Raw genomic sequence first — 13989 nt, forward strand, 5'->3', positions numbered from 1 at the left:
GGAAAAGGTGGGACTTGGGATAATTGATTACAAACCCCAGTAGCTCCAGCACTTGAATAGTCATCCGCATGGACTGTAGAGCCCCTGCCTCCAAGGTGCTCTTCACCAGCCAATCGTTGAGATAAGGGAACACATGCACTCCCAGTCTGCGTAGCGATGCTGCGACAACTGCCAGGCATTTTGTGAAGCCCTGGGCGCAGAAGAAAGGCCAAAGGGCAGTACGCAGTACTGAAAGTGCTGTGTTCCCAGCCGAAACCAAAGATACTTCCTGTGAGCTGGGAGTATTGAGATGTGAGTGTAGGCATCCTTGAAGTCCAGAGAGCATAGCCAATCGTTTTCCTGAATCATGGGAAGAAGGGAGGCCAGGGAAACCATCCTGAACTTTTCTCAGACTAGGAATTTGTTCAGGGCCCTTAGGTCTAGGATGGGACGCATCCCCCGTTTTCTTTTGCACAAGGAAGTACTTGGAATAGAATCCCAGCTCTTCTTCCCCTGGTGGAATGGGTTCGACCGCATTGGCCTTTAGAAGGACGGAGAGTTCCTCTGCAAGTACCTGCTTGTGCTGGGAGCTGAAGGACTGAGCTCCCGGTGGGCAATTTGGAGGCTTGGATATCAAATTGAGAGTGTATCCTAACTGGACTATTTGAAGAACCCACCTGTCGGAGGTTATAAGAGTCACAAAACAGAGGGAAAACAGCATACAAAAGCAACCAAACAAACAGAAAAAGTAAACACTGGGCCTTCAGGAATGAGAAAAATGCAATCCTTTATTAATGATGAATACCCGACACGGGCCGTGTTTCGGCGTACAAACGCCTGCATCAGGGGTCTGGGATAATACAGCACCTAACCCCACACCTGAAGCATCTGTATGCAGCACAAAAGGTTTCTCAAAGTCCACCGTTCTAAGCAGGGGTTCCTCACACAATGCTAACCGTAAAGCCGAAAAGGCTTGCTTCTCTCTCTCTCCCCTTTTCGGCTTTACGGTTAGCATTGTGTGAGGAACCCCTGCTTAGAACGGTGGACTTTGAGAAACCTTTTGTGCTGCATACAGATGCTTCAGGTGTGGGGTTAGGTGCTGTAATATCCCAGACCCCTGATGCAGGCGTTTGTACGCCGAAACACGGCCCGTGTCGGGTATTCATCATTAATAAAGGATTGCATTTTTCTCATTCCTGAAGGCCCAGTGTTTACTTTTTCTGTTTGGAGGTTATAAGAGACCACCTTTGGTGAAAAAATATCAACCTCCCCCTGACAGGTAAGCCGTCCGGCATGGACACTTTTTCTGAGGCTATGCTGCACTGGAGCCAGTCAAAAGCCCGTCCCTTGCTTTTGCTGGGGAGCCCTTGGGGCCTTAGGCGCACGGCATTGACGAGAACACACATGCTGGGACTGAGCCTGAACCGGCTGCCAAGAAGCAGGAGTGTGCCTACGCCTGTTATAGGAATAGGGAGCACGCCTCTTCCCCCCCCAAAAAACCTCTTAGAAGAGGAGGCGGTTGCAGAAGGCGTCCTGTGGGAGAGAGAATCCATGGCATCATGATGCTTTTTGATCTGATCGACCATGTCTTCTACTTTTTCTCCAAAAAGATTATCCCCCCCCCCCCCCCCCCCGGCAAGGAACATCCGCCATTCGCTGCTAGGTCTTCTGATCCAGGTCTCAGACACGCAGCCATGAGAGTCTGTGCATCACTATACCTTGGGCAGCTACTCAGGATGCTACATCAAAAGTGTCGTAAGACCCCCTGGCCAGGAATTTGCGACACGCCTTCTGCTGCCTGACCACCTGATGAAAAGGTTCAGCAACCTCCAGAGGAAGTGCTTCAACTAAACTGGACAGTTGCCTCACCGAGTTCCGTAAGGGAATGCTCGTGTAGAGCTGGTATGTTTGGATCTTGGTGGTGAGCATTGCGGCCTGATACGTTCTCCTCCCAAAAGAATCCAAGGTTCTAGACTCTCTGCCTGCGGGCGCCGAGGCATAGTCTCTAGTACTCTTGGCTCTTCTGAGAGCAGAGTCCACCACCACGGAATCGTGAGGAAGTTGGGCCTTCACCATTATAGGCTCTCCATGGACTCTGTACTGGGACTCAGACTTCTTGGGGACCACTGGATTAGAGAGAGGGCAAGACCAATTCTGCATTAGCACTTCCCTGAGTGTATTGTGCAGGGGGGCTATTGCAACCTCAACAGGTGGAGAAGGATAATCCAGGACCTCGAGCACCTCAGCCCTGGGCTCATCCACAATCTCCATAGGGAATGGAATGTCCTTAGACATTTCCCGCACAAAGGATGAGAAAGAAAGACTCTCAGGTGGAGACATCCTAGATTCAATTGGTGGAGTGGGATCAGAGGGGAGGCCACACGACTCTTCCTCCAAAAAGCACCTGGTGTCCTCCTCCTCCCACGAGCGCTCTTCATCGGTGTCGGACAAAAGCTCTCTAAGAGCAGCATGTACCCTAGCCTGCCTCGACGTCGAGGATCGACGACCTCGTGGGGGAGGATGTCGAGAAGTCGACCCCTGCCTAGACTCCTGGTGAAGCTTCCTCCACCGATGTCGAGGGGGAATCGACCTGGGTGGCAACCGACGCTGGCATCGCAAGTGGTACCGAGGACAGAGACCTTCTCACAGGTGATGGCCCAGATGCCACCTCTACAGTTGGTAAGGAAGGTGCAAGCACCCCCAACACCGAGGCATACTGGCGAAGCAACCCTTCCAGAAGGTCCGGAAGAAGGGCCCTGACGCGCTCGTCGAGAGCTTCCATCGGAAAAGGCTGGGGGGGGGCCGGTGCAGGAATCTGAAGGGACTCGAGAGCCGGTACCAGGCTGCCAGATGATCGACGCATCAGCACTTCTTGTATAGAGGGTGAGCGGTCCTCCCGGTGCGGACGCTTCTCGGGTGCTGACTCCCTCGGCTCCCTGGAGCTCTCGGTACCGTGCATGGCAGGAGATCGATGATGGTGCTTCTTCGCCTTCGCTCGATGCCCATTATCGAGACTCCTCGGTACCGAAGAGAAGGATGTGGAATCCTCACGCCTCCTCGGGGCCGGGTCCGACGAAGGTCGGTCCCAGGAGGCCTGCATAGCAGTAGGCCTCGAGACAGGTGGAGACCCACTCGACGCCTCGCTGACAGCTTGATGCAGTCGTTCGGCAGCCATTACCTGGACTCTCGGTGTCGTTGCTTCCCTCAACGTCGGCGTCGCCGACCTCGGTACTGATGTCGATGCCGAAGGACCGGACCGATCAGAAAAAAGTCTCTCATGCTGAGCCTCTCAAGCTACCTGGGTCCTTTTCTTCATCAACTTACACAGCTTACAGGCAGCTGGAAGATGATCGGGCCCAAGACACTGGAGGCACCACGCGTGGGGGTCGGTACCCGAGATGGTCCTGTTGCAGTGAGTACAGCGTTTGAAGCCACTGGGAGTCTTTGATGACATGGGCAGGAAAATAGCGTCCGCGAAATCAAAAGGCTCGATTGTGCCAAATAAAAAGGCGGAAAAAAGACGCGGCTGAGCAGCCTAAAGGCGGCTGCAACGAAAAAAGAAAGGAAACTTCCAAGAGTGAAGAAAAACTAACAAGTAAGGGAAACAAACTATTTTTTTTTTTAATATTTGAGGTGATAGAAGAAAAAAGAAAAAGGGGGAGTGATAAACGCAAAAAAACGGTTCTCCTGAGCCGAAAAAAAGGGAGTAGCGGCCATCACAACTCTCTTGAAGCGTGTATCAAAAAGAACTGAGTAGCACGTTCGCGTCGCGGGAAGTTGCTCGCTTATGCGCGGTGTGTTGGTCCCGTGTGACGCTGCGTTCTCGAAGACTCTTTGATTTTTTGCTTTGCAAGTGCTCAGGTCTCCTGGGCCGTGGCGGACGACGACCCATACGTGATAATATCAGCCTGCTTATCCTCGCAGAATGGCAGATACAAATCAAGTGCTACACTGCTTCTGGAGCTCAAGTCAGCAATAAGAAACAGTATTAATCTCTCTTCACACTCAAATAATATACCATCTATAATGCTTTTATGCACAAATTTTGTTTCAGGTCATACTGCCTCAAATCTTTACAATCTTCTTAAAAATACGTCCAAAGAAAATCTATCTTCCTTAAAAAAAACCCAAAAAAAAAACCTGGGAAACATTTGGGCTGCACTGTTCATGAAACTGAATAGAAATCATTGTGGTACACTACCTTTCATGCTTCTTAATCATTCTCAACTACCCAATCTATTTAATTGTTCCATCATAGAGTTCTAATGAACCCCGTTAAGATCTCAAATTATAAATCCTGAATTCTCTAAATTATTTTCATCTTGTAATGCAGACCTTGGTAATGCTAGACATTTGAATGTAAGTTTATACAACCATATTGGAGTTCCATTTCAAATACCCTTTTCATTTGGAAATTAGCCTACCTTATAAAATTCTCATACTAAAAGCTGTTTCTCTTGAAGGCTTTTCATTGACAGAGGATTGTTCTTTATTTAATACCCTAATCTCTCGTGCTATTAAGATAATCCTAACACAATAGAAAGATTTAACATTAGTGGTGTATGATAAATGGTAGAATTTAGTCCTCCAAACTTACAGATATAAGGCTTACCTAGCCAAATGAAAGAACATATATTACATAAGTTTAACAATAATGGTAAGCTTTAATCTCTTTTATTGAACTATCATAAATATCAGATGTTCCTCATGAATATCCATGTTCACCTTTAAATTTTGTACTTGGTATGTTGAATACGTTACATTGTTTTACATACTCCTCTATATCACTTCATGCATATGTTACTGCTGTATATTATTGTGAAAATCTTTAAATAAACAGACTAAAAGAAAAGATAAACACTGCATACAGTACTTATAATCGAGGAGAAAAAAGTGAACAGTAGTACATGGAGTTAAAAAAGAAAGATTGAAATCCTTGCTAATTGCTTTGCTAATTGCCTTGGGCAAATGAAAAACATGGAGGTACTGACCTTGTAGCAACTCTGTTGGTCTCACTTACAACTTGCACATTACTCAATTCTTCCAGGATTTGGACTCGTTTCTTCTTTTTCAAAGGTTCTCCATTTTTGGTTTCTTCTGGATATTTTAGAGGAAGAGATACATTTGCTTGTACTGTCACAGGAGTTAATTCTCCTTTAGGTGCTGCATTAGTTGTTTCCACTGAAGTAAGGGCATCTGGTTTTAGTTCATCTTTATTTTGAGAACCTTTTGCTGGGAAAGCAAGGGTACCATACACCTTGTCAGATGGAAGTTCCACTGGGAGTACCTCTTTTCTTCGTTTCTGGAGGGGAATTTCAGTCATTTCTGGGGAAGAATAAAACAAACATTAGTGACTGGTCAAAGTTCGAAAAGAAAATGCATCAAATTAATGAAATCAATTGCACACATATTAAATGAAGCTGTCATTCAGGAAAACAAAACTTTGATAGTAATAACTGTTTCATGAATTGCCTCTATTGAAGCAGAAGTTTACATATACTTTAAGAGTATGACTGACAATTTCAGGTTGGGTGCATACTGCATAATAGCAAGATGGGTGGGAACAGAGGCCTAAATGCACAAAACTCTAACGACCCTTTAACGACAAAATTTGCCACCGTTGCATGCATTATAGGCCTTTTTCTGAAGCCGCTAGCAGATAACGAAAACGGAATGCAAACCAGAAACTACCATTGAAATGTGGACAATTCGCAATGCACTAACCATACCGACGATTCTAACGAATCATTTAACGTGAGAAATTTAGCGAGATCTCAGACCTGTCGCTCAGGCCTGAGCTGTCATCTCCCCGCTCCCACCTGCACCTTAAAAATGCAAGCTGGCAAGCAAAAAAAAAAAAAAAAAGTTATATAAAACACAAACCGGTAGTTCCCCACTTCCCCCTACACTAACCGAAACAAAAACAAAATTCAAATAGATCGGGAGGGGGCAAAGGCGCTCGTCAGGAGCGTCCTGTATGGGCGCCCTTGCCCCCCCCCCCCCCGAGATAGCCACTGTTCCCCACTTCAGCCGGTTTTAATAAAAACAAATCTCCACATTTTCTCATCCCCTGTGTTTCCTGTCCCTTGCTCCAGGGCTCCACCTCCCGCCATCCTCCGCCTCCGTGCCCCGCCCCCCTGGGATCATCGCCGCCGCTCCCACCCTCCACCGGACCCCCCTCCACATTACCGTCCCGCACAGCGCCTGTCACCTGTACGTGGAGGCGCTGCACAGGATAAAACATCTGATCAACAATTGCTTCTCCCTTCTCCGACGTCAGACTGTTGTTCCTGTGCCCGCTCTCCATTGACGTAAGTTACCTACGTAGATAACTAATGTAGGTAACTTACGTCAATGGAGGGCGGGCCCAGGAACAACAGACTGATGTTGGAGGAGGGAGAAGCAATTGGCGATCAGATGTTTTATCCCGTGCAGCACCTTCGCATACAGGTGAAAGGCGCTGCACAGGATGGTAATGCGGAGGGGGGGGGGTCCGGTGGAGGGTGGGAGCGGCGGCGACGATCCCAGGGGGCGGGGCACGGGAGGGCAGAGGATGGCGGGAGGTGGAGCCCTGGAGCAAAGGACAGGAGACACAGGAAGGGAGGGGGAGCGGGGATGAGAAAATGTGGAGATTTGTTTTTATTAAAACCGGCTGAAGCGGGGAACAGCGGCGATCTCGGGGGGGGGGGGGGGCAAGGGCGCCCATACAGGACGCTCCTGACGAGCGCCTTTGCCCCCTCCCGATCTATTTGGATTTTTTTTTTGTTTTGGTTAGTGCAGGGGGAAGTGGGGAGCCACGTGTTTGTGTTGTGGTTTTTTTTGGACATTTGTGGCATGCGCAGAGCAGCCAGCATAACGCTTGGCTGCTCTGCGCATGATTGAGGGGCCCATTACCGATGGGGATTACGATTGATTGATACATTGTACTTCTCGATACCGCAACGAACATGTTAGACCTGTTTTTTTGGTGCATGCTTCGGTTTTTCAAAATCGTTAAGGACTTTAACGATTTAGATTTTTTTACGTTTGTTTGATGCATCTGGGCCAGAGTCCTTCTCGCCAGCAAAGTGACTCCTTACTTGAAGTTGTGGTGCAGAGAAAAGGTGTAAATTTATAGATTCCCCATACAAACCCCTAGCCAGAAAAAAATATCGGGATCAGAGATTACAGTCATCATGCTAGTCCTATGCCTCTGTCAAGGTAAAAAAAATAAAAAAGAGAGCACATTAACCACCTATGGGGCCCTGGGCAAACTTTTGATGATGCCTCCCCCCCCCCCCCCCCATGTGGTTCAGCAGTGTTCTTTCCCCCAAGTCCTCCCACTCTCAGTCCTTCCTACCAATCAAGCCACTTCTCAGCATATACAAGGGATGTGGAGATAGGTGGGGAAGATGCTGGCCTGACATCTTATTCATGCAGCACAGTACACTATAGCTACATTCTTGGAGACATACCCAATGGTTTGAGAACTTATCCTAAACTTTCATTTATAACAAAGTATGGAATAAATACTGGAAGGTGGAGTTACATGATGCTATGAATGGGACGATGTGTTCTTGACCCACTCAAGAGGCTCCTGGTATCATCCGTCCACATCAACCTGAATCGTCCGAGATAGGAAGAGATGCTATATCACATGGACAAGTTTGTAATGAAAAACGGAGAAATCATAACAACAAAAAGCACAAACAAAAGATAAAGACTGTGGCAAGAGCAGTGAAGACATGGCGAGATAGATCCTCATTACTCCCGGAATCACCAGGACTCACTGGTAACTGAACAACAGCAGTAGCTTGGGCGTTGGAACTGAGGCTTGATAATTATCTGGCCAAATTACTAATTTGTAATGGCTAATAGCTGAAATCAACACTCGTGCTGAAGAGCTGGAGCAGAGGGCATTGACTGTAGAGGATGACACGAAAACCATGCATGTTGATCTCACTGCTTTATAAACCCAGGTGCATGCTCAAGCAGAAAAATTGGGAGACTTGGAGCACCGCTCTCATAGGGGAAACCTCCACATTCTGGGCATTCCACAGACTGTGCCTGAATATTGCTTAGTGGACACTTTGGAACAATGATTTGCACAGTAAACACCAATGTGGGAAGATCTAGGTCCAGCGAGTATTGAGAGAGCGCATTGCCTGGGGAGAAAAAAGGAAGGTGACATGAGACCAAGAGTAGCTAATGCCAAATTTCAAAGTTACATACATAAAGTTAGTTGACGTATTAAAGATCTATAAAACCAAATTTGATGATCTAGCTTATGAAGGTCTACCACTGCAACTGTTCCATGATTATTCTTCGGCGTTGATGGAGAAACAATGAAAAATTCACCCGTTCTGCAAGTTGACTGATAAGAAAATGTGCTTTTTCCTGTGGAGAATCTGCAGTGCTTTAGTAGGGCCCTGATTTGATAGATCCTTGGCGTCTTCTCCACCTGCATGAGAATGACTTTTCACATTTATCTCAAGCGCATGGAACTTTATCTAGGACAGACTATATTTTAGCCTCTACTATACTGTTTTCTTTGGTTATTTCAGCAACTATCTGTCCAACAGAAATTTTTGACCATGCCCTTATCTTGTTAGAGCTGGAATTCAATCCCTTCTAGAAAGTCATGGGATAGGAGGCAGTGTCCTATTGTCGATTAAAAACTGGTTAAAAGATAGAAAAAAGGGAGTAGGGTTGAATGGTCAATATTCTGAATGGAGAAAGGTAAATAGTGGAGTTTCTCAGGGGACTGTGCTGGGACCGCTATTTTTTAAACATATTAACAAATGATCTGGAAACAGGAATAACAAGTGAGGTGATTAAATTTGCTGATGACACAAAGTTGTTAAATCACAAGAAGATTCTGAAAAATTGCAAGAGGACATTACGAGACTGGGCATGCAAATGGCAGACATTTAATGTCTGCTTTGGAATCTTGCATGCAAGATTGTAAAGCAGAGGTGGGACTAGCTTTTTGAAATAGTGAATAAAAAAGGCCTTACATGTGATCTTGAGATCTGCCTTGCGCTTGGAACCTCACTATCTAGAGATAAGCAACATTTCTGCATTCCCTCCTCCTTATATCTACCTGGCTAATCCTTACACTAATGCTTTTCTGTTTGTTTCTCTAAACTATCTGTTCATTCACAAAAGAAAAAAAAAACAAAAAAAACTTTGTCCTGATTTTAACCTGTGCATTGCATTTTAAAATCTGTTGATTCTGACATAGGATTTTTTTTTTACCTGATCACTACATTTCAAAAGCCTCTGTTATTTGAAGGTTTAGCACTAGTTTTGGTAAAAATTAGATATTTATCTGTAGTTGTCCTACTTAATTTTATTACTTAAAGTATTTTACACCCTGTCTTGTTGACAGGCTTGTAGAAAATAGCAGAGGTGCAGCGAGGTGTTGTATTAGAATATTGGAGATTGGTGTCACATATAGCACAGTCATCAGCTTTGTTCTTTAAGCCCTCCTACCCTACCCCCTCAGCCTACTCACTCCAAAGGTAACACTTCCTATACAGCCTTCCAAATCCACTGCCTACCCCCTTCAAACAATTCTACCTAAATTACAACCAGTTTTGAGACAATTTCTGATCGAGATTACTTTGAGCTGTCTGCTTTTTATCAGGTGCAGTTACTGATTTGATATTAACAGTGTTTTTCTTTCTTTTGTAGTACAAATTTACATGTCCTATATAATAAAAAGCACCTTCAACGTTCTGAAGCTGACTTTGTAAAAGTGAAGCCTTGAAGCATTCGTGCTCTCTGTTAGCCTGTATCCATCTCCTGAACTGACGTCACGTACTTCTCGGTTCATCACAAACAGCTGTGACCAATCACTGGAAGTGAACGCTGCAGAGTTGCCAGGCAGCGGAACGCCACGTCACACGCATGAGGGTGTCGTCATCGTCCCTCCCTCCCTTCCAGTTCCAGGCCCCCTCCCTCCAAATTTTAAAAGCCATCTTCAATTATCAAGTTGGGTTTACGGCGGACGGCAGCAGCAGTAAAAAGCGTGCAGGCTCAGCCCTTCTCTCTTTCTCAGCTCTGGTCCCGCCCTTGCGGAAACAGGAAATGAGGGCTGGACCAGAGCTCAGAGAGAAGGGTCGAGCCGTAACCCCGAATTGGTAAGTGAAGATGACTTCTAAAATTCGGAGGGAGGGGTGCTGAAACTGGAAGGGAGGGAGGGAGGAAGGGAGGGACGACGACCCTGGAACCAGGAGGGAGGGGGGGCCTGGAACTGGGAGGGAGGGAGAGGAGAACCTGAAACTTGGTCCCCTGGAACTTGGAGGAAGGGGACGACCCTGGAACTCGGAGGGAGGGAGGGAGGGAGGGGACGGACGACCCTGGAACTCGGAGGGAGGGAGGGGATGACCATGGAACTCGGAGTGAGGGAGGGGGGATGACCCTGGAACACGGAGTGAGAGAGGGAGGGGGGGACAACCCTGGAACACGGAGGGAGGGGACGATGACCCTGGAACTCAGAGGGAGGGAGGGAGGGAGGGGGACGACGACCCTGGAACTCAGAGGGAGGGAGGGAGGGGGACAACGACCCTGGAACTCAGAGGGAGGGAGGTGGACAACGACCCTGGAACTCAGGGGGAGGGAGGGAGGGGGACGACGACCCTGGAACTCAGAGGGAGGGAGGGGGACAACGACCCTGGATCTCAGAGGGAGGGAGGGAGGGGGACAATGACCCTGGAACTCAGATGGGGGGGGGGACGACCCTGGAACTCAGAGGGAGGGAGGGGGGGGGACGACGACCCTGGAACTCAGAGGGAGGGAGGGGGGACGACGACCCTGGAACTCAAAGGGAGGGGACGACGACCCTGGAACTCAGATGGAGGGAGGGGGGGACGACCCTGGAACTCGGAGGGAGGGAGGGAGGACGACCCTGGAACTCGGAGGGAGGGAGGGAGGACGACCCTGGAACTGGGAGTGAGGGGGGGACGACGACCCTGGAACTGGGAGTGAGGGAGGGGGACAACAACCCTGGAACTCAGAGGGAGGGAGGGGGACGACGACCCTGGAACTCAGAGGGAGGGAGGGGGGCGACGACCCTGGAACTCAGAGGGAGGGAGGGAGGGAGGGGGACGACGACCCTGGAACTCAGAGGGAGGGAGGGGGGATGACCCTGGAACTCAAAGGGAGGGAGGGGGATGACCCTGGAACTCAGAGAGAGGGAGGGAAGGAGGACGACCGACCCTGGAACTGGGAGGGAGAGGGGACGACCCTGGAACTGGGAAGGGGAGCCCATGGCACACACTCTCATTCTCACACACACTCTCTCACACACACACACACTTGCACCCAGTCTCACTCTCTCTCTGTCACACACACACACACACATTCACTCTCTCTCTCTCTCTCACAGTCACTCTTACACACACTCTCTCAAACATACACACTCCGAGGAAAACCTTGCTAGTGCCCGTTTCATTTGTGTCAGAAACAGGCCTTTTTTACTAGTTATATATAAAACCAGGTTTACTGTTCATTTCTTATATACATCCACGAGAAGGACATTAGTCTATCTTCACTTTTCCTTTAAAAAAAATCAGTTTCCTCTAGGCTTCTCTTTTTACCCTCAATTTAATACCTAACACTACACATCAAAAACCCTGAAAAGATAAGCTAAATCACTGTATATCCCAATAATAGGCAAAGAACTACATTGCACTACACCCACAGAGTAAATATGAGCAGGTTTTCAGATTCATAATAAAACTACCTGCTTCCTGTAACTTACAGAAAAGGTGAAGGAAAAAACAGGGTTGGGACTTTGGTAGGCGTTCCATTTCTTTTCATCCAGAGGTACAACAGCTCATACACTTGAAGGATAGCAAAGAAACATCATGCCTCTAAAGCTGCGGCTCTCATTACAGCTTCTGCTTCTATCCAGACTGAATGCTTGACCCAAGGCAATATTCTGGTTTCATCTGATAAACGCATGTAAATTGAATCCCTTATGAAAGAAGTACAAGAACTAAGAGGAGGTGGCAAGACTAAGAAGCATCTGTGACAACCAGAAATTCATCCCAGAGATGCATGTTGAAACACTGAAGATATCCAGCAAAGGAAGATAAGATCTTGTGCAGAAAGAGGATAGCTGGACCCAGGTCACCAAATCCTGCACACTCCAACCCCCCAACTCCATCTTCTTTATAACTGAAGAACTGGTTCACAGCCCTGCAGGCAGAAGAGATGAAAACATCTCAGGAACACAGGAGGAAACAATGATCAAAAAATCCCAAAGCCGCTGGATTGGTTGCCAATAAGAAGCGAAAGGTAGTGGTGATTGGTGATTCTCTTCTAAGGGGTACTACTGAGGAGCCCATACACCAACCAGATATGATGTCCAGAGAGGTGTGCTGTCTGCAAGGTGCCAAGATTCGAGATGTAGCGGAAAGATTGCCTAGACTTGTTTTTGTAATATTACTAAGGTTATACTTAGGGGGAATATTATTGCCTATACCTGTGCATGGGACAAACGTCTTTCTCAAGGTATAGTTACACTTGAGGGGGCACTAAGGGTAGCTATAGAGGTGTATATTTCTAGCCCCAATTCAAAGACAAAGGAGAGGTTAGCATTTCACAGATTTGTAAGCAAACCAGGCAAACTCTTAGCTCATATAACCAAGACCTCGCATGAGCCCTTTTACATTCTCAGTATCAACAAGCTAAGAAAGACAACTGTGGCTCTAACACATCAAATCTGCATATTCGAATCAGCTTAACTGAAATATAGGGGCCCATAGCATCAGACCTAAGCTAATAATATAACAGACAGAGTAACACAAACAGGCAGCAGCAATTGAACATTTTAAACATTCAAGAAAGCATTTGCGATGACAGGTTAAACTGCACCAGCCTTTACTTCTCTAACATGTCTACACTATCTCCATAATTATTGTTCAGTATTAAAATTAAGTTCAAAACATATCCCACCACAAAAAAGGGCCCTGTATGAATAAATAGGACATGATATCAAATTCAAATATATGTTTTCATTAAACAGTGATCCTAAAACTAACATATTGTCAGAGGAGACCAAGAACCAAAAATACCATGCAATCCAGCTCACTTCCTTCAGCCTGTGGGATAAAGGGCCAGAAAGTCAAAAACATTTAGGGCAAGAGAGGAAATTTTAAAATATTCCTGCCATGAAGCTGCTTCCTTTAACCAAAAAAGCAATCAAACAAGAAGAGCTGCATTAAAAAAGTTTTTCTTAAAAAAAAATCTTTAACACAGAACAACAACAAAAAGCATGTAAGGATTGCATAAGAAACAGAACTTCTGCATGAAGGAAGCCCTTCCCTCATTATTCAATAGCTCTCTGTGAAATGGTAATAAAAAAAGGCAAGTGCATTTTTATAATATACCACTGCATTCCACAAAACAAAAGGAGCAAGTTCCCACATGCCATCTTTTTCTTTTAATGAAGTCCATTGGTTTGTTGACTTATACTGTGCCAAAAAGCGAAGATACTTACCTGTAGCAGGTATTCTCCGGGGGCAGCAGGCTGATTGTTCTCACATGTGGGTGACGTCCACGGCAGCCCCAGGTCCAGAAGATCTTCCTAGCAACAGAGTCAATTGGACCTCACACCGGTGAGGACATAACAGAGATTAACCTACGAAAAAACATCTAACTGAGAGTGCAGCCTGGAACAGAACAAAAATGGGTCTAGTGGGGTGGAGTTGGATTCTAAACCCCAAACAGATTCTGCAGCACCAACTGCCCAAACCGACTGTCACGTCGGCTATCTTGCTGAAGACAGTAATGAGATGTGAATGTGTGGACTGATGACCACGTCGCAGCCTTGCAAATCTCTTCTATAGTGGCTGACTTCAAGTGGGCCACTGACGCTGCTATGGCTCTAACACTATGAGCTGTGACATGACCCTCAAGAGTCAGCCCAGCTTGGGCATAAGTGAAGGAAATGCAATCTGCTAGCCAATTGGAGATGGTGCGTTTTCCGATGGCGACTCCCCAAACAAACAATTGGGCTGT

At 46.8% G+C, this 13989-nt stretch overlaps 1 protein-coding gene across 6 annotated transcripts in view; it reads right to left on the reverse strand.

The window, feature by feature from the left end:
* SPDL1 (spindle apparatus coiled-coil protein 1) overlaps positions 1-13989 on the reverse strand; it is a 347822-nt gene that overhangs the window by 26435 nt on the left and 307398 nt on the right. For all 6 annotated transcript variants that reach the window (XM_030222480.1, XM_030222482.1, XM_030222476.1 and 3 more), the window contains one exon: positions 4971-5304. In XM_030222480.1, the coding sequence (XP_030078340.1) occupies positions 4971-5304 (334 nt within the window). The remainder of the gene's footprint in view (positions 1-4970; positions 5305-13989) is intronic.

The sequence above is a fragment of the Microcaecilia unicolor genome, chromosome 13 (assembly GCF_901765095.1).
Source record: "Microcaecilia unicolor chromosome 13, aMicUni1.1, whole genome shotgun sequence".
Lineage (NCBI taxonomy): Eukaryota > Metazoa > Chordata > Amphibia > Gymnophiona > Siphonopidae > Microcaecilia > Microcaecilia unicolor.